The sequence below is a fragment of the Phocoena phocoena genome, chromosome 4 (genome assembly GCF_963924675.1).
Source record: "Phocoena phocoena chromosome 4, mPhoPho1.1, whole genome shotgun sequence".
NCBI classification, from domain to species: Eukaryota; Metazoa; Chordata; class Mammalia; order Artiodactyla; family Phocoenidae; genus Phocoena; species Phocoena phocoena.
This window is the reverse complement of record NC_089222.1, coordinates 143,583,095-143,610,135: the sequence shown is the minus strand read 5'-3', so window position 1 is coordinate 143,610,135 and position 27,041 is coordinate 143,583,095. Positions and strand designations below refer to the sequence as shown.

At 52.6% G+C, this 27,041-nt stretch overlaps 1 protein-coding gene across 1 annotated transcript in view; it reads right to left on the bottom strand.

Annotated features, from left to right (window-relative positions):
* Positions 1 to 27,041, bottom strand: part of PDE9A (phosphodiesterase 9A) — a 125,232-nt gene that overhangs the window by 76,750 nt on the left and 21,441 nt on the right. The window contains exons 2-4 of the mRNA XM_065875924.1: positions 12,754 to 12,824; positions 11,382 to 11,459; positions 4,766 to 4,809 (exon numbers count right to left, since the gene is read on the bottom strand). Of these exons, the coding sequence (XP_065731996.1) occupies positions 4,766 to 4,809; positions 11,382 to 11,459; positions 12,754 to 12,824 (193 nt within the window). The remainder of the gene's footprint in view (positions 1 to 4,765; positions 4,810 to 11,381; positions 11,460 to 12,753; positions 12,825 to 27,041) is intronic.

The window sequence follows — 27,041 nt, the reverse complement described above, 5'->3', positions numbered from 1 at the left end:
TTCTATATCTCACTTCCATTCAGTCAGGAAATAAGCCTGGTTCTTCCTTCAGAACACACCAGGATCTGATCACTCCTCACCACCTCCCCTGCCCTTCCCACATGGGAATCAAGGCACCAGCTCCTCATGGACCTTCAAGGTCCCACATGACCTGCCCCCAGCAACCTCAAACCTCATTTCCAAATGTCTGAGCTCCAAAGAGCTGGAGTCAGGAATGCTTGGTGGTCACCAGGACGTCAGTGGAGGCCCCACAGGGACGGTGCTTCAGCTGCAGGACGGAACTCTCCCTGGAGTAGGGGTTCTCTAGAACCGTCCTAGCAAAGCTAAAAGACAGGTCTCAAAGGCATCAAACTGATTTGTAAGTAGCTTAACTGTCTGCCAGGACAGAGCCTATGCTCTTTAATGGAAGAAAACAAAATCCAGATGGTCCACAACATAACAAAGAGGCAAACATGAATATACAGAAACACGAAGAAAAAAATATAAGTGTCAAAAGCAAAAGATGATAACAGTGTACCATGGGGTTTAAAACATATGTAAGAGTAAAATGTGTGACGTAAAGCACAAAGAATGAGGCAGGAGAGATGGAATCATGCTATTCTGAGAGTCTTGCATTATGGTGAAGTGGGGTAATGGACCTGAAAGGCAGGCTGTGATGAGTCGCTGGTACATACTGGAACACCAAGAGCAGCCACAAAGAGATAAGACAAAGAAGTACACTTCATAAATCAAGAGTAGAGGAAAAAAAATGGAATTAAGGGGCTTCCCTGGTGGCGCAGTGGTTGAGAGTCCACCTGCCGATGCAGGGGACACGGGTTCGTGCCCCGGTCCGGGAAGATCCCACATGCCACGGAGTGGCTGGGCCCGTGAGCCATGGCCGCTGAGCCTGCACGTCCGGAGCCTGTGCTCCGCAATGGGAGAGGCCACAGCAGCGAGAGGCCCACGTACCGCAAAAAAAAAAAAAAAAAAAAAGGAATTAAAAAATGCTCGGTATCCAAAAGATGTAGAAAGAGTGGAAAATATCGAAAAGAATAATGAGAAAAATAGAAAATGATTAACAAGATAGTAGATTTAAACCCAACCATATCAATAATTACATTTAATGTAAATGGCTTAAAAACTTAATTAAAAAGCTTAATTTGCCAGAATTGATAATGCCACCTATAAAAAATCCACTTCAAATATAAAGACATTAAAAGTAAAAAGATGGAAAGGGATAATAGCATAGGAGCACTAAGTATAAGCAAGCTGGAGTGGTTATAGTAACATGAGATAAAGAAGACTTGAGAACAAGGAATAGTACCAAGGATAAAGGGCAAATTTTCATAGGAATAAAGGGGTTGATCCATCACGAAGACACAACAATCCTAAATAAGTATGTGTCCAATAACAGAAATTGAAAGGCATGAAGCAAAACCTGAGAGAACTGAGAACTGAAACAACACATCCACAACAGAGTTACGTATTTTAATAGTCATCCTTCAGTAATCAATAGAGCGAGCAGACAAAACATACGTAAAGATACAGAAAACGTGAGCTACACTATTGACTCACTTGACCTAACTGACATGTATAGAACCTTTCATCCAGTAACGACAGTACACGTTCTTTTTTATGTGTACATGGACCAGTCACCAAGATACACCATGTATCTCAATAAATCAAAAAAGACTTACGTTACATAGTCACAATGGAATGAACAGAAATCAGTGACGGAAAGATAACTGGAAAATACCCAAATATTTGAAAATTAGATAATATACTTCTTTTTTTTTTTTTCGGTACGCGGGCTTCTCACCGCTGTGGCCTCTCCCGTTGCTGAGCACAGGCTCTGGACGCGCAGGCTCAGCGGCCATGGCTCACGGGCCCAGCCGCTCCGCGGCACGTGGGATCTTCCCGGACCGGGGCACGAACCCGTGTCCCCTGCATCGGCAGGCGGACTCTCCACCACTGCGCCACCAGGGAAGCCACCTGGTCCATTGATTTTTGACAAAGGTGCCATGAAAATTCAATGGGGGGGAAGGATCGTTTTTTTCAACAAATGGTGCTGGAACAAATGGATATCTAACAAAATGAACCTCAATTCTTTTCTCCCTCCCTTGAAGGTGGGCTATACTTAGGGACTTGCTTCCAAAGAATCGAGCAAGGAAAGGGGAAAATAGTGACCTTATGGCGAAGAAGCCAGTGATCATGTGGGTACTGTGGCCTCCTTGTATTCTTTCCAAAAACCCACATCCCCAGGCTGGTCATGAGAAAAGCATCAGACAAGCCTAGACTGAAGGGCATTCTACAGACTCTTAAAGACCGCCAAGGTCATGACAAACAAGGAGCGTCCAAGACACTGTCAGACCAGAGAAGACTGGAAGGCATAATGACTAAGTGTGGATTGGATCCTGGATCAGGAAAGGGACTTCAGGAAAAAAAACTAGTGAAGTCTGAATAAAGTCGAGGATCTAGTTAATAACGACAACAAAAAACAATAATAAAAAGTTTATTGTTAAGTCAAGGGCTTGATAAGCGCTTTACATGTTAATAAAAAGTTATTGCGCTTCCCTGGTGGCACAGGGGTTAAGAATCTGCCTGCCAGTGCAGGGGACACGGGCTCGAGCCCTGGTCCGGGAAGATCCCACGTGCCGCGGAGCAACTAAGCCCATGCGCCACAACTACTGAGCCTGCGCTCTAGAGCCCACATGCCACAACTACTGAGCCTGTGTGCCACAGCTACTGAAGCCCACGTGCCTAGAGCTCGTGCTCTGCAACAACAGAAGCCACCGCAATGAGAAGCCCGCGCACCGCAACGAAGAGTAGCCCCTGCTCGCTGCAACTAGAGAAAGCCTGTGCACATCAACAAAGACCCAACACAGTCAAAAATAAATAAATAAATTTATTTTTAAAGAAGTTATTTTCATACAAAAAAAAGTTAGAACTCAGATTTTATTCTAACATCTACTATCAAAAGAACTGAATTAAGAGTTTTCATAAAGAGCTACTCAGGCATAAAAATATTTAAAGCAACCAGTGCTCCTATGTAAACGTTGTCACTTGAAAGATGAGACCCTGAGACACAGAAACATCAGGGCCTCACTCACACACCATCCAGCGCAGTATGGGTGGCATCAAAATTCTATTCTGTAGACATCAATTTTGAAAAAATTAAAATTAAATTAATATTAAATTTTAAAAAGAAAAATAAACCTCAACTTTTGCCTCAGGCCATACCCAAAAATTAACTCAAAATGGACCACTGACCTAAATGCAAAAGCTAAAACTATAAAACTTGTAGAAGAAAACAGAGGAGAAAACTTCACAACTATGGGATAAAATAAGATTTCTTTGGCCACAAAAAGTACAAACCATAAAAGAACAACTGGTAAATTGGGCCTAATCAAAATTTAATTCTGGTTATTGAAAGACACTCATAAGAAAATGAAGAAGCAAGTTGCAGACCAGGAGAAAATATTTATAATATCTACCTGGCAAAAGGTGTGTATCCCAAATATACCAGGAATGCTTTCAATTCAAGAGTAAGAAGGAAAACTACCCACCACCACCACAACCAACAAATCAGAAAAGATTTGAACAAACACTTCATAAAAGAAGGTTTAAGAATGGCCAGTAAATACTTTAAAGATACTCACCATCATTAATCACTAGGGAAACCAAATTAAAACCAAATGCAGTACCACTCCACACCCAACAGAACTGATTACCACAAAAAGGACTGACAACGTCAAGTGCTGCTGAGGCTGTGAAGCAACGGGAACTCTCGTACATTATGGGTGGGGATGCAAGATGTGCCGGGAAATTACCTGGCAGTACCTTTTATAAAGTGAAATATACACTTAACCATGTGATCCACCAATCCCATTCAATCCCATTGACTCCAAGGGAAATAAAAATATATGTCCCTGTAAATGCTTGTACTTGGATGCTCACAGCTGCTTTATTCATAAAAGTCCCCAACCTGAAATAACCCAGATGTCCTTCAACAGGTGAATGGATAAACAAACTGTGGTCCAGCCATACCTGGAACGTTACTCACCAATAAAAAGGAAAGAATCGCTGATACACACAACACATGGACGAGTCTCAAAAACATTAGGTCGAGTCAAAAAAAAAGAGTACACATGTTACATAATTTCATTTTCTATGAAACTCTCAAAAAGACAAATCTAATCTATGGTGTCAAAGAGCGGCTGGTGGCTGACAGAGTCCAGGAGCTGAGGGACAGGGGTTAAGCGGGAGAGAACACAAGAGAACTTTTTTAGGTGATGTAAATGTTCCCAGTCTTGGTTTTGGTGGTAGTTAACAAGGTTGTATAGAACTTTCAAGATTTATCAAAATATACACTTAAATGGGAGCATTTTATTATGCATAAATCATACATAAATAAGAGCGATCAAAGACTCAAAAGGAAATGGGATTTTAAGAAAAAAACACCACTGACTGTATGAGGCATCCTGGGGGCTGGCCTTTTTGCCTCACAGTCTGAACAGTCAGGACAGATACTGGGCCCAGGGAGACAAGAGTGGGGTGTCACCCAGTGTCTGCTAAGTCGTCAGGACCGGGTGGGAGGGGGTGGGGCTGGGCATCCTGGGGGTTTTTGGAGGGCAGAGTATGGCTGTCTCTGCAGCAGTACACGGCTTTAGATTCTGTAACAGTACTGGGCTTCAGATTCAATGCCTAACTCATACATATTCAATTACAGGTGCAGCCTGGAGCTTTTTGTTTTCTTTTAATTTAAAAAATGATAGCAAGGCCTTACCAGAGAGCTGCTTGATGGCCACAGGTCTCACTTTGTAGGGAGTCCTGCAAGAGAGAAGGCAGTTCCACTGTAAGATGCTGTCGAAGATGTTCATGTACAGCTGGTTCGAGAGAGAAGCACTTGGGCTGAATTAGAATTCAGTGAATTAGGTCTTTTTAAAATGAATTTCTTTGGCAGGTCTGAGCTTTCTCGTTCAGAAGAATTCTAAATACTTTAAATATATCATTTAAACAACGGACCTCCTCTATAATGTGCGTATTTGGTTAAAATAAACATGTTGAATGAAGCTGGGATGGCACAGAATTGTCCTGGTCTGTCCTGACACCTGACTGATGCAGGAGGCTCTCCCTCTTTTGCTTTGAGCTCCTGGAGACTGCATCCCCCAAGTGCACAAGAGAGGATGGTGTCAATAACTCGGTCGAAAATGCACTGGCACCTCAGTGATGTCACCACCGGTAGTCATGAGACCCACAGCGGGTGGGGAGAGGATACTGGTGATAGGAAAGACAGAGTAAGGGTCACCGTCCCTGACATACAAGGACCTCTGGCAAAGGTCGGGGGGAGACAAGTCAATGGAAAATAGGCAAAGAATAGGAACAGGCAATCATTGATAACAGTTAATAAAAATAAAAAGAGGGACCTCAAGAAAGAGGCTGTTTTTTTGTTTGTTTGTTTTGTTTTGTTTGCGGTACGCGGGTCTCTCACTGCTGTGGCCTCTTCCGTTGTAGAGCACAGGCTCCGGACGCGCAGGCTCAGCGGCCATGGCTCACGGGCCCAGCCGCTCCGCGGCATGTGGGATCTTCCCGGACCGGGGCACGAACCCGTGTTCCCTGCATCGGCAGGCGGACTCTCAACCACTGCGCCACCAGGGAAGAGAAAGAGGCTATTTTTTTACCCAAATTTAGAACCTGGTAACATGAATGCTATGAGGCACAGGGACTCAGCGTCTCACAGGTATTGCTAGTGGGAGTACGGATTGCCATCACCTATGGGAAAGCAACCTAGCAGCACTGATTCAAATGTAAAATCCTTTGTCTCAGCACGTGAACCTAGGAACGAAAGTGTTAACTCTTTTGGTTATCTTACACAGGGATACCTTCACATGTCACTCGTTCATTCATTCAACACGTTTTACACTCAGTGCTCAGTGTGGTTGGGTTCTGGTGATATAAGAGTGAATCAGGGCTTCCCTGGTGGTGCAGTGGTTAAGAGTCCGCCTGCCAATGCACGGGTTTGAGCCCCGGCCCGGGAAGATCCCACGTGCTGTGGAGCAACTAAGCCCGAGCGCCACAACTATTGAGCCTGCGAGCCACAACTACTGAGCCCGTGTGCCACAACTACTGAAGCCTGCGCGCCTAGAGCTTGTGCTCCACAACAAGAGAAGCCACCGCAATGAGAAGCCTGCGCACTGCAACAAAGACCCAATGCACCCAAAAGTAAAAAAATAAATTAAAAAAAAGGACAAAAGAGTGAATCAGACAAGAACGCTCTGCCCTCACAGATCCTACGTTCCACGGTCAAGTACACGTTGAAAGGACGTGAATGCTGCCATTTGAATGGCTAAGAAATATTCGGGCCCCTCTCTGCCGGGGCTGGGTGACACATCAGCTGAACTGTGGTGTGTCATTCAGTTGTCAAAAAGATGGAGATGATGAGCAAGTACTGACGTGGAGGGTTGCCTACAACACCTCGTTAGGGAGACACGGCAAGTTACAGGGTCACAGACGGAGAATCGGCTCAGCGACGGAGAAAGAAAGTACAGAGACTCTGGAAGGAGTCACACCAAACACCAGACTCTTAACAGTGGCTAACTGGGCATCCTACCTGTGGTTTAACAGTTATAGGGCACACGGAAGATTGTTTACATTTAAAATGCCAATAAGGTATAAAAATAAAAACTGCGTGGCACGAATAGGTGATGGACGGACAAGCCCACGGTGGTCTCAAGTCCCGCCTCCTCACAAGAGTTTCCTCCTGGTGGAGCCCGTGAGGGGCAAGTCACCCCCACCCCCCTCCCCCACAGGAGCATGCACCTTGCTTGGGGAAAGGTCCTCTTCCAAAGGCCCCCGGAAGTTGGTTATTTGGGACTTGGGGAACATTCCCTACAGAGGTTTCATGGTGATGGTGTTTGGGTCCTGGGAGATCACAGAACATCCTGTTCAGAGTCCACGCGGTTTGAAATGTGGCTCCACCTGTAGAGCAGGTGAGACACCCGGCTGGGGCGGGACTTGGCCAAGGGGATACTAGCTGCCTCTGTCCTCACACTGATGGCGAGCAGGGCGGGTCCACCCTCCCCGGGCCCTCCCAGCAGCCGTCAGCCTCGCCAGCTTGCAGGTTTCCAGGAGCCACGGCTCAGCGAAGGGGGGAACCTCCTTGAAGCCCACCGCGTGTGTGCGGCTCACTTTGAACCAGGGGCGTATCCAGAGCACGTGTCAGTGCTGCCTAGGGGGGGGCCAGGGCTGCGGCGATGGGCTGAGGGGCGCGGAGAGCCAAGGCGGGGTGGGCGTCACCTCTCCTCTCGCCTCCTCCCTCAGCCCCATGAGCAGCACTGATGCTGGGGCAGTGGGTGGAGAGACGGGATCCCGGGATCCCAAGGGGCGCAGGATGGGGCCGTCCCTTCCCCGCTTTCTCTTTTCTCTCCTTCCCCTGCTCCCCACAAGCCTACGCTGGCCGGGAGGTGACAGTGACGGCACAGAGGAGGTGCCGGAGGCGTGGATGGGGAGAGACAAGAGCCGCGTGTCCCGAAACGCCCCCCGCTCCCCGTGTCAGAGGCGCTGACCACAGCTGGATCCCCAAGATTACTCTTGGCCCCTGGCTCCTTAATCCTCTTGACTCACAGCAGGAATGTTCTCAGAAGCAGTTATACTTCTTCCACGGTTGAAGAAACTCCTGCCCCGGCCAAAGCTGAGTCGCAGCTTCATCACTTCTTCCTCAGCCACAGAACTGAGATAAACCACTTTCCATCTGCCTTGAACTTGGATTTGTCTTTTTCCAAAATGCCTCTTTTCAAACACGTTTACTGGGAGCTGCGTCGGAATCCAGGAAGCGTTTCTCCCCAGCTGAGGGGATGGGCACACACACCATCCTCGTAAGTGCTCAGCCATTTCATCTGGTGGACAGCTGCACGTATCACAACTTGGCTAAAACCGGAAATGCAGGAGCGTGTGTATCACGTGTGCCGTGCCGTCCCGGCCCTCCCCTCTCTCCACACGCCCCCTTTTCCCTCATACTACTTAAGGGTCTGTTTCTCTCCTTCAACAAGGATCTTGAAGCAGCAGAGGCAGAAACGGAAGGGTGGTCAAGAAGCAACAGAATGGTCAGCGGGGCACCATGGGATCCACAACGTCCCCTTGTCCAGAAAGAAGCGCGCTGGGACCAGGCGCTCGGTCCCGCCGAGTGTGATATGAGCGAAGCTGGGATGTGTCTACTTGTGTTTGTCTTTAGGAATGAGGGTGATTAGCAATCCATCACCTTTCTTATCAGCTCCAAAAGAGAGAGGAAGCTACTCAGCCCTGTGCTAGATTAGAGCCTCTCTGACTTAGGCAAGTATGTACCAGGTTATTTAAAATGCGGGTCTGAACATTCTCTGATCGTTAAGGGAAGAAGCGTTTTGAAGGAAGAGTCAGGTCATGAGATGTGGTTTCAAATGAGCCGAAAAGTTTAGTATAAGAGATGGGAAAACTGGGACCCCGACTACTGATCAGTAACCACGTGGTCACAGTCAAGAGCCCTTGTAATTTGGAGAAGAGGCTGTGAAAAGCGGCCCCTGCGAGCGTGAACTGGGCAGAAAGCAGGCAAGGTGGACGAGCTGGCGCCTGCAGGAGAGCCTCTCCCGGGAGGCGGTTCCTGAATCCGAGGCTGGGGGCAGGGTACAGGCGTTGACAAGGCTGGACCGAAGGGCTGCAGGGTCTTCAGTGGTGGAGGAAGCTGGAGGGACACGACCTGACTTGATCGTCTTCCGGGAGGAAACAAAATTTTTCCAGCACTTTCCGAGAAGGGGAAACCCTGTGTCTGGTAGAGGTGACCTTCTGGTCACTGGCAGGCTGAGCACCCCCCTGGGGGTCAAGAGTAGTTTCTTAGCTTTTGCCCACTTTACACCAGTGATTCTCACCCTCGCTGCATATTGGAATCACCCGGTGAGCTTTAAAAAAAAAAATCCCTCAAAAATCCACATTTCCTGGGTCCTAGTGGGGCTCTGGTCACCAGAGCCTTTTTGATGATCCCTGGTGGTTTGAACCTGCAGGCAGGGCTGACGGTCACTGGTTTGGTTGGACTAGGTTATACCACGCATGTTTAGAGGGGGCGGGACCCCCGACGGCAGCTGGAACCGTGGGACTGGAGAATTAGAAGCAAACAGAACAGATTGGAGGCCTCGCTGGGCCTCACGCATGACCCGGGAGGGGGAGGTGAGCAGACGGGAAGGGAATCTTGGGGAACGCCGCCTTTCAGGGGCAGAGAGTGGGAAGCAGACACAGACGGGGGGAAGATGATGGAGGCAGCTGGTCAAAAGGAGAAGTCCATGATCTCACATGCAGGGAGCAGACAGAGACAGGGGAGGGGATGCCCAGTGCTGGGAACAGTGATTAAGGAGGTCCCGGCCAACAGCATCGCCACCTGGGAACCTGCAGAAATGCCAGTTCTGGGGCCCCGAGGGGGTGGGGAGAGGGAGAGAGGGGGCTCTGCTTCAGCCAGCCCCCCAGGGTGTGCGTGAGGCTGGTGGCCTGGGGGACACCGGGCAGCTCTGCGACGAGAAAGCAGTGGGGACCGGTTCTCAGCCTCGCCACCACTGACATTTGGGCAGGTGAGTCTGGGGTGGAACCAGTCCTGGGCACTGCAGGACATAGAGCTGCAGCCCTGGTCTCCGCCTGCTGGATGCCACAGACCCCAGCCCCTGGCGTGGCAGCCAAAATGCTCCAGACTTCGCCAAGTGTCTCCTGGGGAACAAAACTGCCCCCCGTCGAGAAGGGCTGGCACAGAATAAAGAGCCTAAGGAGATATGACCAGGTGACAGAACAGAGTCGACAAACTATGAACTGCTTTAAATTAATTCGGGAAAAATGCAGTTTTGCCCCATCAGACACCGGCTTGCACGGACAGGGCACTTCCCCCTGATGACATCGTTGTATCTTGTGGACGTCAGGGGTGACAGGTCACTCGTGACTTTCCTCATGAATACAGATCTGGATCAGGCTGGACCTCATGCCACAATTTACGACAATCTTCCCGGAGCCTCTGGGGATTCAATTAGCATCGCTCCTTCCGGGGAGCCCGGAGACGATAATCAGAGTGTAATCAGAGCCGGAATGCGTGGGGGCAGAAGCTCCTGATGACGGAATCAGAAATTCAGGAGATTGACGGATGCAGCGGAGGGGGAGGGGAGACTGGGTGGAAGCGCCCAGATGCTCGGGGAAGGACAGTGCTGGCCGCTCACCACGGAGCTCGGAGGACATCGGAAGCTGTTCAAATGTTCTAGGACCTTGTACACGCCAAGGGTTTGTTACTTGCCGGGCTTTCTGCACCAAAGCCTGGCAGTCTTTGCGAGGTCTGGAGCCCTTGCCTGGGGCCGGGCATCCTGCACCTAGGCCAGCGTGGATGGCTGACAGGTGGCTTCGGGGGACAGAGGAAGAAGGGCTGGTGCCCAGCCCTGGGCGCTCAGGTGTGCACACACCTTTGGTCGGGGGAACCTTTGGGGCACCTACAGCGGAGGTACAAGGGACCCCATCATGGGAGCCCAAATATTCCCACGCTGCCGTCAGGGGGCCAGGGCCCTCCAGTGGCCGGGAACTTCGAGGGTCTGCCTGGGCATGCTCTCTCCTGCGGCTGGAGCAGCTGGCCTGGTTCAGTCGGCGGGGGCACACCCTGATGGCCGGATTGACACGTGTCCCTCGCAGGGGGATGCAGTGAGGGGCAGGGGTAACAGGGGTCCCGAGGGGCACCCCACTCCCAATCACGCTCCTGCTTCCGGCCTCGCAGGGCACGTGGGCTGGATTCTGCCTGGCCCTACTGCAAATACAAAGTGTGGACTACCGGGGACCTCGCCAGACGCTGGGCAGAGGGGCGGGCGTGGACGGGAGAGGCTCTGCTTGGAGTCCCTCCCTCCGGCCACATGCAGCCGGGCTGTTTTACAGATGTTCACAGGTGTGTTTACTGCCCAAGCCTTTTCCTCTCTAGGTCTCTCCTGGTTTCACTCCTCTGGCCCCCAGGTTTCCCACCCCCCAACCTCCGCCGTCTTGGGCAGAGTAGCCGGTGGACAGTGCTTGACAACACCAGGACTTGCCCCAGGGGGTCAACGCCCAGCGCTGCCCAGGGAATCTCCTGCCCGGATGGACTGGGGGCAGCTCTGCTACTGCCACTCAGTGCCTTGGTTTCCCCATCTGTAAATGCCCCCTCAGAGGGCTCTTGTGGAGCCTCGGAAAGGTCACGCTTAGACCTGCTACTTTCTTGGAAAGTGACAAGTTCTGCAAAGGAACCAGCGGCCTCCTTCCCATCTTTGGTTTAAATTCAGATTTTCCTGCAGCAGTAAATTTATAAAACAACCACGGAGACCCTGCCGTGCATGCAGAGAGCCGTCAGACACACCATGAGAAGGAGCTGACGCAGCCCACCAGCCGCTTACCGTTCTGAATTGGCAGGCATGGTGGGGTCGATGGAGACCATGGCGTCATCCGTGGTCAGGAGGGAGATGGTCGTGTTCCTGGAAGACAGGAGAAGCCAGTGTCTTCACCCCGCTGTTGTCCCCCCGATGCACACTTGAATCTGGGCCTCCCACGAGGTAGAAGCCCGGGTAGCAGGCCCGTCCTGCCCAAGGGGCCATGAGGAGTCGGCCTCAGGACACTGGCCCTCAGCTTGTAAACAAAGTTACGGGCTGTGTGCGTACTTCTAAATGCTCAGCAGATGTGTGAGTAATTTAAAATGGGAATTGGAGAAAGCGTAATTTGTTGAGTTGGGAGATTAAGTTGTGTCAAAGTAGAAATGAACATTTGTATCAACCAGTGAGGAATGCAGGGTTTGCCTTTCTACTTCATTTCCTGTGGGAGTCTATCTAAACCGGCAAAAAGCTCTCCTACCAAACAGTTTTAAGTGGATAAACTGAATCTTCCTCCAACTTCTCACCTGTGGGGTCTTTCACGCGAGGTGTTGCCTTAACCCCATGACTTAACTCCCTGGTCTCCAGCTGTGTATCAAAATCTGTGCAATGGGGGTGACACCTAAAACCCAGGTTGTTCTAAAGAACAACATTTACTTATTTCTTAGCACGTTGCTTAATAAAAGATGCCCCAAACTGTGGGCTATTTCTTGCTGCTACAAACCGCTACTTGCTGTCACTTCGGGTGTGTCGTCTCATCCTTGACTCTCCTTTTTCTCACCTGACTCTGAACGGCTCCTGCTGTCCTCCTCTCTCACCCTCCTTGACCTGGGTCACAACTTTAGTTAACTGCAGGCCAAGCTGCCCCTCATCACCCTCTATAGTTGGGAAGTTAGGACAGAAAACCCACTGGCTGGAACAAACTGTTGATTTGGGGAAAAGAATTCTTCTGGAATTCTTATGGTTCTATAAGGTAGATTTCTGGTCTTTTCAACTTATTTCTGACATCAGTCTTTTCCTAAACCTTGATCTGTGATGAGCCCCTCTCTCCCCCTTGCTGGATCATTTGGAGCTGGGGGACCAAAGTCTAAACACTACCACCGTCCTTTACCCTTTCTCCCAATGCAAAGGAATAAATGAAAGAAAAAAAGAAACGCTTAAGACAGTAGTTTCTGCCTAATTCCGCCCAAAGGTTCCTACTGCATAGCACAGCAGCGGCTGAAGAAACCTCTAGGGACTCATCCACTGATTCGAAAGGTCCCGAGTGCAAGGTACAAGGTGAGCCCACGGGCCCTACCACACCTCTTGTCCCCTAGACTCGGCCACTCGCCCTCCCAGGTACCTGTCCCTCCAGGTGAATTTAAAGGCGTCCCTCTGGTGGGGGCAATTCCGGGTCACTCACCGAGGCAGGCCGGTGGCGATGCAGAACAGGTCCATAATGTCGCTGGAGTTGCAGTACTTGCTGAAGACCACCTGCAAAACAGAAGCAGAAGGCCGTGAGGGTCAGGCGGGAGCAGGGCAGCTGGTTTCCGTGGTGACGTCAGATTCCAGAGCTTTCTCTCCTGCAGGTTAATTTTACAAAGAAGAAACAAAATAACTGAGGGCACTGGAATGTTCCATGCACGTCTCTTCACTGAGTCGATTTATACAGGTTGAGAAAAACTTCACTCTTCTGTTCGCTGAAAAGAGTTGTGAAAAACAACGCTATCACCCACGTAAGGACACCTGCGGTGCCATGCTGCCTCGTGCCCCTCATGGTGATGTCTGACGCACCATCAACAACCTCGGCTTAGTGATATCACATCGCAGGGGGTCTCCAATGGCCTCCGGGGCCATTATGCAAAAGAAACTTAAGATCATTAGCTTAAGAACAAAAGATTGCCTTTTAGGATTTGGGGGCTGAGGTGCAGGACCAAATCCAAGAGGGAATCACCCTGAGAAAGGGTCCGATTGGAACCGTCGGTCTGCATAGTGAACAAATTGCACCGGAGGCCTGGGTGTCCAGTCCCTGCTGGACAGGAGAGAAACACGTCACATCAGCATCTCTTGTCTGAGGGGCCCCGACTGTGAATCTGGGCTCCGGAACCCCTCCCTGGGAGAGGGGGCTTCACGTACAGAGACGGGGGCTGCTCTCCAAGGCTGGACAGCGCGCACGGGACAGTCCACGCCAAGGCTCCCGTAACAGGTTTTCCGTCAACATTCTCCCTGGCTAATTGCTTAAGGCCCCTCCTGCTCACCAGGAGTCCGCGGGCGTGGGGCGAGCCAAGCTGAGGAGAGCGGATAGTTTTCAGTGCCCAGAGCCCTATTTTGTTAGCTAGATCAGTTTGCATCTTTTTTTTTTACTGGAAACAGTAAAACAGAGTAAGCAGATGTTTTTCCCCGCAAACGTAGCTGTTCCCTGACTACCACGGCCTCCTCTGTGCTACTGGCCTGCCTACGCCGAGACTCAGCCAGCACCACTGTCCGGGCTGCCCGCGTGCCCCCCGAGGTGGTATTCGCACCCTTGGTGACAGGGCCTTTGCTCGGCACTGTCCACCCGGCGGCCACCGGCCTGGCTCAGAGCTGGTCCCGCCTGGACCCCTGCAGCAGCCCCTGCCCTGGCCCTGCTGGGTCTCAGCCCAGCACCCACCCTTGGTTTCTAGAACTCAAACCTGGTCGTACCACGTCTCCGTGCAGATGTCTCTGCTGCCCCGCACGCCCACCGGAGAAGGTCCACCTCGTCGCTGGGCACCTGAGGTTCTGGGGTGCGCCCCTCGAGGCTGTGCCCTCGCCAAGCTCCCGCCCCTGCCTTCACTCCGGTCCACGGGTGCCCCTCCCTCGCCCTCTGCTCAGGGTGCCCCCTTCCCAGAGACCGTCCTCCGCTCTCCCTCCTCTCAGCCCTCAGGACTCGGGGCCAGCTTCTCCACACGGCCCCCCGACCCCACCACCAGAGGAGTCTTGCACCTTCGGCCCCCCGCGTTTTCAAGACAGTGCGTCCCAGCGCCCCCAGCACAGGCCTTAGCTCACGCCTCGGCCTTTGCAGCTGTGCCCAAGACGGGTGAGGTGCAGGGTCCAGGCCGTTCGCCCACTGACACGGGGCCATTTCTGACTTTCCTACTCAAGCCTTTGTGAAGGTCGTGTCCACTTGGTGCAGGCTGACTGCGTGGGTTTATTCCAGACCCCAGTCAAAGGCGAGGGTGGGCCGAGGCAGAGGACAAGACGGCTCCGTCTGTGAACATTCGATTTGCCCGGAGATTCCGGCACAGGGCGAGGGGGCTGGCAGGCCAGATGCTGGTCATGAGCTGAGCGTGGCCCCAGCAAGTTAGTGACGACAAGGCCCTCCCCAGGGAGGGAGGTGGGAAGAAAGACCGGGAGCTTGGAATATCCTGGGGGCCTCGACAAGAGGGGAGTTTGCCCAACTTTATAAGCACTGCAGATGAAATCTGGAGGAGTGAGTCTTTTGTGATGGCTTCCTAGGCTCGGGAGAGCAACTAATAAAAGCTTTAAAAAGTCCACTTATGAAGAAGCAAAACAAACCCAGAAGGGCCCACGGGGCTCACTGACACTCTCGCTGCCCCTTTGTAACCGATCCCGCCCAACCTAGTGAGGGACCGGCCTTCTTCTGGGTCTGGAAGAGTCTTTGAGATTATTTTTGACGGGTGGTGGGGGGGGAGGCGGGGGGATGGAAGGAAATCAGAAGTAAGCAGAAAAGATTGCATCGGGTGTCTTCCATTACAGTGGAGAACCGTGCTGTGTCCACCTGTAAATCCGTTTCAACATTCCTCTACCGTATAGAAACGCAGGGCTCTTTGATCGCACTTCTGAACTGGTTGTAACTGTTTCCCTTGTTCAGCTAACAAGTTAGTTTGACGTGTGGCCGTTTCCCATCTGTGCAAGAGTCAGGCTTTTGCCTTATTTAGTTAGTCAATGAGCCTTTAGCAGGGCCAACGCAGGTGAGAGGCTGGGCTGAAGCAACACGTGAACCCTAGCGTCGGAAGTGCTTGGACAGCCTAGTTCTTGGCCAGGTGTCAGGAGAAGCTCCCGGCCTAGACGGGTGTTCCTGGTTCCTGGTGTGGGAAACCAGCCCCTGGAGCACAAAGGCTTGGTTGGCTTGGGAAGAAGCCCTTCCCCGCCCCCGTCACCAGGCAGCCTGGTCAGGAGGGTACAAGGCTTTCTGTTCCCATGCTGAATCATTCTGCAAATCCTTTAGCCTCTATCCAGAAATAAACAGCGGGGGGAAAAAGCGTTGGTGAGACGAAATTTAAAGGTGAAAAGTGGAGACAGCATGATTAACAGAGAAATAAGGGTCTTACGTTGCCCCGGGGCTGCGGCTCGTCAGTTAAGCACGGCAGGTCACCCCACACCCTTTCACGTGGCTTGGTCGGCAGCACCGCGATGTTAAAACAGGACAAGAGAAAAAAAGGGGAGCCCAGAGGCCTCTCTTCTGCTGTGGATACTGGTCCTCCCTCATATTCAGCTGGGACCTATGAACGTCAGAGGGAACTTCGGCATCTGGAACCTTCCTGCTGCCTGCAGAGCTGGGTAACAAATACTCATGGAAACCAGCCACCCGCCAAGCTGTGTTCTGAGGGGTCCCCAGAAGAAGAAGCACACAGAGCTGGACGAAGCTCCCCTGGGCCCAGCCAGCGAGGGGTCAGGGGGTCAGGATCACAGCCCAGGCCTCCCTCTGTCCAGCACACACCCGTGACCCAAACAGTTGTGACTCGAAGGCTCTGCACGGCGTGTAATATCTGTATTCACCCCCCGCCCACCCGGCGATGGTGTCCTGGCAAGAGCAGGGGGTCCTGTGCTCCCTGTCGGTTATTCTTCTATCCATCGGTTCCCTCCCAGTGCCCTGCCCGCCCCTCTGCTGTCGTGGGCAAGACCACCACCACCCTGTAGCCTCAGTTTGCCTTTCTGCGAAGGAGGTCCATCACGCCAGCTGCACCTGCCTCTCAGGGCTGAGATGGGCAACACGTGAGGGAACGTGCTTGGACAGAGCCCTCAGGACGCTGCTGCTCTGACACAAATCCAGCTGCGTACCAGCTCTGCTGCCTGTGAAACCCCAGGTCCCCAGTGGCTCTAAAATCCTGACTGTGGATGGAAGTCTCCAGGGCTCTTCAAGTTGCCAAACGCACCCAAAGTGACTTGTGGCCCTCCTGTGTCTGGCACCCAATTTTATCTCAGTAGGACCTCAAATGTACGACTGCAGGATTTCCAGAGCGAGAAGAAAGGACATGTAACCCAGCTCCTCCGTTTCCACTGTTCCTCGGTAGGTGCGGATGGAGCCCGGGGTGGGAGCTCCAGGCCGCGAGCTCTCAGCAGGACGGTGCTGGGGCTTTGTGGGGAGCGACCAACAGTCAGTGCAGACGGGGAAGAGAGATGAGTGTCCTGGGGCACACACGGGCTGACGGGGCTTTCTGGCTCAGTGCATGGTTGGGACTGGCCTTGGCCCATCCCAGTTGGGCAGCCCAGGAAACGGGCCCAGGGCTCTGGTCAGGGCTGTGCCCTCCCAGGCGGGTTGCTGGGTGGGGACTTTTACGAAGACATCCTGCAGGCCTGTCCTTACAGGTGGGGACTTGGGAGCGAGACCCTGGGGACTGCCGTGGCTCAGCCACAGCCCTCAAAGCACAGGGCGCTTCCCTAGAGCCCTGGCTGGGCAGCCCTGGCACCTGGGGACCCTGCCCCTGCCCGCAGCCTGACCTACAACTGTCAGGCCAGCACACAATCTCCTTTCCTCGTGAGAACTTCACTAAGCGATCCGGAGCTGGTGGCAATTGGGGTGAGTCACAGGGTCACGGGGAGTCTGACCTGGGCTGACCACACCAGGCCACCCACGAGATCACTAAGGAGGTGCAGCCCCCGGAGAAGGTGGGGAGGGAGGCCGGATCCCAGTGGGCAGAGGGGAGGGGCAGAGGGCAGGAGAGCCCAGTGTCTTGAGTTGCCATATACGCACGGTTCTGCTTCTTGGTATCAAAGGCACCTCCATCAACATACTTAGAACCCAGGGCTGGTAACCGTGGAGGAGATGGTCAGAGCACGGCCAGCTCACGTCCAGGGGTTAAAGAGACAGGACGGCACTTTCTAAAGGCCTGGGGGTGACTTGTCCATTCTGAGTCCAGAGGCCTCTTCCCAGGACGGGATTCTATTGTGTTTTCCTCTCTCCCCCTGGACCCCCCATTCAGAGGCTCATGGAGGGGAGAATGCAGGAAGCAGCCCCTGAGTTCCCGTGTTCCAGCCACACGCTGCTGTTTGCATGTCGAAAAGCAGGAGGATGGATGGTCTCCGGGCCGCCAGGCAGCTCAGATAATCCATCAGCGAGTTTCCCGTTATGAGGTCAGGAGGATGGAGGTTTGATCATCGCCCAGCCGGGGCTCCTGGAAGGCACTCTCTGGTCTTCTGCAAACCAACCCAGCATGAAAGGGTTTCCACGTTCCTCAGGAGAGATTCCAGGACCTTCCACTGGGAAACGCAGCTTCGTGTTTCAGCATGAGGACAGCGTGCGGGGAGCGGCTGAGATGTTCTGGATTGGAAACCAATCCCGATGAGCTGTACACTGGACGGGAGACAGGACACAGGCAATCCAGCAACGACGGGGGCGGGACCGGGGCCCCAGGCTTCAACGAGACCCGCAGAAGCCCTGAGATGTTCATCCATGGATGGGGGCAGCCCCGCCTCTGCTGGACCTTTCCCGGGAGGGTCTTCCACCTCCTGTGAGGGCCCTGCATCCGGCTTCCCCACCTTCGGCCCTGGAAGCTTCCAGGGTTCCTTCCAGTCTGCCTCTCCCTTCAGGCTGTGTGTGCTCTGGCTCACCTGCCGTGATTTCATGAACCTGAAAGGTGCAGAATTAAGCCCAATATGTCCCGTTCTCCAGTTTGGAGGGGCTGGTTCAGGAAGATACCTCTGGTGACCAGTCCGTCAGTTCAGCAGCGGGACTCCACCACGGGGAGGCTGCCCGGACCGTGACACACACGGTTTCACCAGCTCAGGCTCCATCCCCCTCGCTCCCGGCTCCACTCCCAGCCCCCGTCCCTGTGTCCACAACTGTGGCACGCGGCTGACCAGCAGCTGCTTCCATGTCTGCCCCACGATGGTCGTGGCTGCCATGCTGGTGGGTTTTCAGACCTGGAGGCCGAGTCCCGCTCTATCCGTGGGCCCAGAGCCTGGGGCTGCCGGCCCGGGTGGGTGCCCAGGTGGCACAAAGATGCTGTATTCCATCTTTGCCAGATTATGCCAGATTATGATCCCTGGCGCACACGACTTAAAATCCACGTATGAATTCACGCAGGTGAAGCTTCTTAAAAGAGATTTCAAAACGTGCTGGTGTCGATGTCCAGCACCTGCTGTCCTCTGCCTTCCTGCCTCCCTGCTTTAAGGTGGTGGATGGGGGAGGAGTCGTGGGGGGCTGGCTGCCGGTGCCGGGCCTCCTCCGCGGTCCAGACACGGGATGAGCCTGGCTGCTGGAAGCGGGTGGAGGTGGGGGAGGGCCAACCTGGGGGCGGTGCTCAGGCACGAGAAAGCTTTCTAGTAGAGCCTCCTTTCATTTGGGCTCCACAGGTGAAAGCGACTTGTCACTGTCCCCGCCCCACTTATGCTGGTCATTCGGCAGTGGCTGTAAAGCACACAATTTCCTCCACTGAGTGACGGGGAGCCCGCCCAGGAGGGGCAGTGATAACAGAGCAGAGATGACCAGAGAGCAGAGAGACGGCACCGCCCCGCCGTCCCCGGACCCCGCACCTCTAAGCACCCTCGGGGGCTGGGATGAGCACCCTTTGTGCCTGTGCTCGGAGAGGGGAACCTGAGTTTGGTTTCCTATTTCTATCTGAGGCACTTCCTTGCAGCTGCTGAGAACATTTCTTGCTGGCTTTGTCAAATTTTGGTTTGGACTGGCATGGAGTCAGTGACCGCTGGAAGCTGTGGGTTTCTCACTCAGACATCTGTGGCTCTATACTGCGAAATGCTTCCAGTCCTGGACGAATAAGATAACCAAACGGCAAGTTAGGTTTGGGTTGAGAAAGACAAAACCCACCACTATCACAAAAGAAGAGTTCAGTGTGTGGATGTTGGAAGGGGACCAGGGACCAGGCAGGGAGGGGGACGGTCAGAGGCCTCCTGAGACTGCAGTGTGTCCCCGGGAATTTTCTCTGCTGGGCCGGCTACAATCTTTTTCACCAGGGAGACAGCTCACGAAGCTCGTAAACCAGGATGGTATTAGTTCCCTTTCAAAATCATACAGAGCTATCCATGTCAGGTAAGTTGTGCTTCTGGGGTTGGCTGCTGCAAAACATGCATTTACGTTCGTCTTGCTGTTACGCTCGCACCGCATGTGAAATTGTTTATCCGACTGCGTTAGCAACAATTTTCACGGAGCGTCTTTGAACTTGGAGTAATGAATCTCGAGTAAAATTGTCCTCATTGTAATTCTTCTGCAGTTTTTCCCCGAAGTGATGGTAAACGGCTACAGCTGGAGATGAGAGCTGGGGTGCGTAGACACCAGGATGCCGAGGTCCTGAAGCAGGGAGGGAAGAAAGGCACTTCTCCTTTCCCAGCAAGTTGTCCTTCCTGAGGGCACGTGGCGAACTCTGTTCCTCCACGCGGCACCCTGCTCCAGTTCCTTCCTCTGTTAATGAGAACTCGACGCCTCTCCCAGCGACGTTCACTCTGGTCTCTCCTCGCTCCATCCACGTCGGCTATGGATCTCAGCCCCCCAGCACCTTAAACCTCAGCACTGACACTTCATCATACTTGTATTTACTTGATGATGATGAATTTTATGTGTTACGTGGCGTCAGAAATCTCCACCCAACCAAACTAGGGTACTGACTTCTAAAAATAGTCACATTGGCCTCCAAGAAATGGAAGGCAAACCACCACATTGGCAAGAACGAAAAAGTGATGGAGAGCCCAAATCTGGAAGCAACCCAGATGCCCTTTAACAGGTGAATGTTAAACAAACTCTGGTCCGTCCACACTGTGGATGAATTACTGATCTACACAACTGAGATGGATTCCAAGGGATTTATGCTGCATGGATAAAAGCCAACCCCAAGAGGTTACATGCTGTATGATTCCACTTATACGACATTCCTGAAATGACAAAATTATAGAGATGGAGAACAGTGTTACATACTGTATGATTCCACTTACATGACATTCCTGAAACGACAAAATTATAGAGATGGAGAACAGTGTTAGGGATGGAGGTGGGGGGTAGGAGGGTGGGGCTCCGGGTGGAGGATGGAGGTGGGCATGGTCACAAAAGGGCTGGGACTGTCCTCTACTGTGACTGTGGTGGTGGATAAGAGACCCTACATATGTGATTGAATTGTACAGAACTCAACACACACATTCAGATGAGCACAACAAAACAGGGAAAGTCTGCATAAGGTGGGGGACTGTCTCACGGTTACATCCTGGCAGTGACCCTGTACCGTAATTTTGCAAGATGTTACACTGGGGGAAACGGGGTGAAGGGTACACAGATCATTTTGCAGTACTGCTCACAACTGCACGCTAATCTCCCATTGTCCCCAAGAGCTTATCTGAATAAAGTGAAGGCACCAACTCTGGCTGGGAGTGGGGAGAGGGATGCCCTTCCAGGAATGTGTGTCCAGACAGCCCTGCTGGGAAACAGTGTGGTCATATGTGTGCCCTTTGACCTGGAATCCCATTTCCAGGAAGTGCTCTTAAGAAAATAACAGCAGGGCTTCCCTGGTGGCGCAGTGGTTGAGAATCTGCCTGCCAGTGCAGGGAACACGGGTTCGAGCCCTGGTCTGGGAGGATCCCACATGCCGCGGAGCAACTAGGCCCGTAGGCCACAACTACTGAGCCTGCGTGTCTGGAGCCTGTGCTCCGCAACAAGAGAGGCTGCCATAGTGAGAGGCCCGTGCACCGCGATGAAGAGTGACCCCCGCTCACTGCAACTAGAGAAAGCCCTCGCAGAGAAATGAAGACCCAACACAGCCAAAAATAAATAAATTAGTAAAAAACTCCTACCCCCAACATCTTTAAAAAAAAAAAAGAAAAGAACAGCAAACGGGGCTTCCCTGGTGGCACAGTGGTTGAGAATCTGCCTGCCAACGCAGGGGACACAGGTTCGAGCCCTGGTCTGGGAAGATCTCACATGCTGTGGAGCAACTGGCCCAGTGAGCCACAACTACTGAGCCTGCGCGTCTGGAGCCTGTGCTCCGCAACAAGAGAGGCCGCGACAGTGAGAGGCCCACGCACCGCGATGAAGAGCGGTCCCCACTTGCCGTAACTAGAGAAAGCCCTCCCACAGAAACGAAGACCCAACACAGCCAAAAATAAATAAATTAATTAATTAATTAAAAAAAGAGAGAAAAGAACAGCAAACTTAATAAAGAGAGCATTTATTAAGTGCCAGGCAGTGTTCTAGTCACCTCCCAGCCTTAGGCCCAAACCACTGCCCTGCACGGCCCCTTTGCAAGCAAAGAGCTAGTGGCGTTGTTCCTTGTGTGTTAGTTATTGCAGAGAAATGGAATTAAGATGAATATCTCGAAGCAATGAAATGATTACATCTTAGTAAGTCTCAACGATGGAACATTATATAGCATTAAAATCACGTTTTTGAATACCGCTAATGTAATGATCAAGATAAAAAAATATGTGAAAGAAAGCGATTCTCTCTCCCTCTGTCTCTGAAAAGGAAACACCAGCAGGAGAGGTCCCGACATGTTCGCACTGTCTGGTGGAGTAACGGGTTCTTTTCTTTTCTTTTTTATGCTGCTCTGTATTTTTCAACTATTCTGCGATGAATATGCAGGGCTTTTATAACCAAGAGAAAAGTTACCTAGATCTAGAAGCTGAGGTTAATAACCGATAACAGAACTGGCTTGCGAATCTCTCTTCCCAACAGCGGGCTGCGCTGCATTTACATAAGATTCTTAGGAGAGGAAAGAAAGGTCTTTACCATTTTTATTTGGAACGAATACTCTTTGGCTTTAAGCCAAGCGGATGAGAAAATTAAATGACAAGTTAACCAGAGGACAAAAATCAGAATTTAAATAGCATTTGGCTAGTAGAGGGAGCTGGTGTGGAGCCGAGGGGCGACGGAGAGGCAGGGACCCTTGGATGGGAAGCGAAGGGCAAGCTGGGTGCCTCCCGGGACAGACAAGAAAGCAGGTCCCACGGGTCTGTGCCAGCTGCAGGGACACAGCTGACTCGGGGATGGAGGGATTGGCCGTGGCCCTCAGGGGACCCGAGGCCGTGCAGACAGAAGGGGCCACAGAGAAGCCGCATCCCCATGCTCCTGCCCCATCCCGCCGCCCCACCCACCTGAGACTCGCGGCCCATGCGCCGGAACTTCCCGTTAACGGATTTCTACGGCTTCAGACTCTAACCTGACGTGCCTCACATCATGCGTCTTCCAGACTCACCCAAGTGAGGTTTTCAGTGATGAGGCTGCGTGTGCGGTCCTCCTAGGCGGCTGCAGTGAGCCTGGGCAGAAACCCCAAGGGGTCCAGACCAACAAGTGGGGTGAGACCGGCCTGGGCGGGGGAGCCACGCCCCAGACATGGGAAAGGGGGGTCTGGTTGAGGAGCACTGCCCTGGGGCAGGGGCGGGGGCGGGGGCAGGTGGTGGAGGCCTGACGGCACTGGGCTCAGCTTTCCTTACGTAAGCTCCTTTAGACATCAGTTATAAAGCAAGTACTCAGCTGTAATAACATAAATATCAATGCATCTGAGGAGGGACACGTCATCTTTGGGGGCGGTACCCACGAGGCTGCCCCCGACTGCTGTCCTGAGACCCGAGTGTCTTGTACATGCCTCCTGGCCGGCGAGTTGCAGTTCGGGCCTCTCCACGGCCTCAGGACCGTGCAGGTCAGGGCCCTCCTCAGGCAGCGTTCTGGGGGCCAGTAAAACGAGCTGAGGGTAACTGAGGCTGAGGCCAATGCAAGCCTGCGGCTGCCATTCCGAACCCTAATTCCAAACGCGGTGCTCACACAGGGACCCGCTCTGTTCCCAGTAATTCTCCGGTGGGTGCTGTAGATTTGAACTTACAGAATAAATCTCACAGGGACCCGCTCTGTTCCCAGTAATTCTCCGGTGGGTGCCGTAGAGTTGAACTTACAGAATAAATGGGTACTAATACATGCCGCTTAACTGTTTATCCAAGCTTTATGTAGTAGGACTGTAGGTAAAATTTTTTGAGAAAGAAAACAGTTCAGTTGCTAAAGTTATGCAATCACGGCACTAATTCTTTGGCCATCCGGGCAGAAGGGGTGTCTGGCAGCGAGGACGGTCAGTGAGTGACTGCCCTTAGCGGGCTACGTCTGACCGGGTGGGCGCTGGGTTGGCTGGAGCCCACGCGTTTCCTGCTGTCTCACATCCCAGGATTGCCCTCGGCTGGTGCCAGAGTCGCACACTGCTCCAGGCACGTGCAGGGCAGAGGGGTGGGAAGGGAGGGGTCAGGGAAGTGAGTTCACTTCCAGTCCCTCTTCCTACCAGCTTGACCCAGGACAAGTTTCTTCACCTTTTTGAGACTCTGAGTCTTCATCTGCAGAGTGAGGGTTATCATACCCCAGAGAAGGTTTCATCATGACATACAGAGGGCCTGGTACATAGTAAGTGCTCAGTTAAGTGGCAGTTGTGATTACAGGGAGGGCCCCTTGAAACTTATGGATGTCTTCTCTAGAGACAGAGAGGCTCCTCCTGGACCCCTCCAAGGCCATTTCACAAGCAAGAGGCACTGAGGACACACAGCCTTAACTTCAACATGTTGGCATCTCTGGGTGGTTCATACGTCAGGACACGAGCATACCTTGACTTGGGAAGGCCACCACAAAGCAGGCTTGATGTGCTAACTGACATCCCTGTGTTACCAACCACACCCAAAATGCAGTGAAGACCAGGATTGTGTCAATACAAGTGTGTATTAGTCAACAGGACCACATAGGATTCAAAAGACTGACAGGTTAAATGATCAATTCGACCTCACTGTGGTGTCAGTTTTCTTCTGGTAAACACGGAGGACAGTCTTTGGAAGGTGAGGTCCTTGCGGGCAGGACCCTGCTCAGTCCCTCTGTATTCCATCTGTGAGCACAGGGCCTGTCCGTCTGCTCACGGGACACCGGTGCCCAAGTATCCTCCTGTGTGAACAGGCTGAGGCTGAATTTTGCATCTGCTGGTTTTAGGTTCTACCACTAAGGACGCAAATTCCACCGCCACCTCCACCATCGCCTCTAGTGTCACCGCCATGACCACCAGCACCATCACCATCACCACTGTCACCTCCACTGTCACCACCACCATCACCTCTGCAATCACCATCACCACCACCACCACCTAGTGAGGCTGGACTCGTGCTTGGGCCAGAACCTGGGCCACGCATCTTACACCCTATGACCCTGGGTCCTTGGAAGGACCTCATAAACTGGGGGTATCCTCCGCTTCACAGAGGAGGACTCTGAGTCACAGAGAGAGAACCTGGCCTGGCCGGGTCCCCGTGGTCCTGGATGCAAACTCGACCCGCCTGGCTCCAAGCCCAGAGATGCATGCAGTGCCTGGAATCAGGCTTTTAATGGTGGTCCGCCTGGGAAGCAGAGGTAGTCTCTTGGCCTCTTTGCCACTGTCACTCTCCCATAACACTGGACATGTTCTCTGTTCGCCTTGTTCTCAGATGACTGATGTTTCTGATTGCACACTTGGAATGAATATTGGTTTGGATCCCACACTTGGAAGAAAATAAACCAATCCAAATTCTTTTTCTTTTGTCTATCAGACCATGATTCATTTAAAAAAATTAAAAAAAATTTTTTTTGCGGTACGCGGGCCTCTCACTGTTGTGGCCTCTCCCATTGCGGAGCACAGGCTCCGGACGCACAGGCTCAGCGGCCATGGCTCACGGGCCCAGCTGCTCCGCGGCATGTGGGATCCTCCCGGACCGGGGCACGAACCCGTGTCCCCTGAATCGGCAGGCGGACTCTCAACCACTGCGCCACAAGGGAAGCCCTGAGCTCATTTTTAAATAGCTTTTATAAACTGTTAAGCTTGTATAGGGCTTTGTCTACCCTCAAAGAGTATTTCAGTCCGGCCCCCGGTTCTCGTGCTCCAGGTCCACGAGTTAGAATTCACCAGAGCTGTCAGGACAGCCAAACGCCAACTCAGTGGTGATTCTGCAACTCCATTATCTTTGGGGGAGTTAAAAGCTGAATCTCTATTGCCTTTTCAGCACCTGAGAATGACAAGTGTTTAATATATAAAACAAACAAGCTAAAAAGAGACCAAGACCCAAACCCCACATTTTACTGTTTTTTACTATCACTCAAGAAATACATTTTCACCAAAGGAAAGATTGTAGGCTATCTCCCCATCCATCCATCCATCCATCCATCCATGTATACCTGCAATTCATCTCTAATTATAAATTATATATATAAATGTGAACATATGGTTCATTCTGTCCTGCCCCTTGTTTCCAGAACATGTAACAATAATGTCACATTCAGAATGGATCACTGTTAACCACCAGGCAGGCAATCATGGCTTCTTTGTCTGCTAAGATAAAATTTGAATTAGGCCTTATGTCTCTTTCCAATTTAAGAGGTATTTTGCTGGTCGTGTCGTGTGAAAAGACTATAAAATAACGGGAGAGACCTTCAAGATGGCGGAAGAGTAAGACGCGGAGATCACCTTCCTCCCCACAGATACACCAGAAATACATCTACATGTGGAACAACTCCTACAGAACACCTACTGAACGCTGGCAGAAGACCTCAGACCTCCCAAAAGGCAAGAAACTCCCCAAGTACCTGGGTAGGGCAAAAGAAAAAACAGAGACAAAAGAATAGGGACGGGACCTGCACCAGTGGGAAGGAGCCGTGAAGGAGGAAAGGTTTCCACACACTAGAAGCCCCTTCGCGGGCGGAGACTGCGGGTGGCGGAAGGGGAAGCTTCAGAGCCGCGGAGGAGAACACAGCAACAGGGGTGTGGAGGGCAAAGCGGAGAGATTCCCGCAAAGAGGATCGGGGCCGACCGGCACTCACCAGCCCGAGAGGCTTGTCTGCTCACCCGCCGGGGTGGGCGGAGCTGGGAGCTGAGGCGCGGGCTTCGGTCGGAGCGCAGGGAGAGGACTGGGGTTGGCGGCGTGAACACAGCCTGCAGGGGGTTAGTGCGCCACGGCTGGCCGGGAGGGAGTCCGAGAAAAAGTCTGGAGCTGCCGAAGAGGCAAGAGACTTTTCCTTGCCTCTTCGTTTCCTGCTGCGCGAGGAGAGGGGATTCAGAGCGCCGCTTAAAGGAGCTCCAGAGACGGGCGCGAGCCGCAGCTAAAAGCGCGGACCCCAGAGACGGGCATGAGACGCTAAGGCTGCTGCCGCTAGCACCAAGAAGTCTATGTGCGAGCACAGGTCACTCTCCACACCCCCCTTCCGCGGAGCCTGTGCAGCCAGCCACCGCCAGGGTCCCGGGATCCAGGGACAACCTCCCCGGGAGAACACAGGGTGCACCTCAGGCTGGTGCAACGTCACGCCGGCCTCTGCGGCCACAGGCTCGCCCCACACTCCATGCCCCTCCCTCCCGCGGGCCTGAGTGAGCCAGAGCCCCCGAATCAGCGGCTCCTTTAACCCCGTCCTGTCTGAGCGAAGAACAGACGCCCTCAGGCGACCTACACGCAGAGGTGGGGCCACATCCAAAGCTGAACCCCAGGAGCTGTGCGAACAAAGAAGAGAAGGGAAATCTCTCCCAGCAGCCTCAG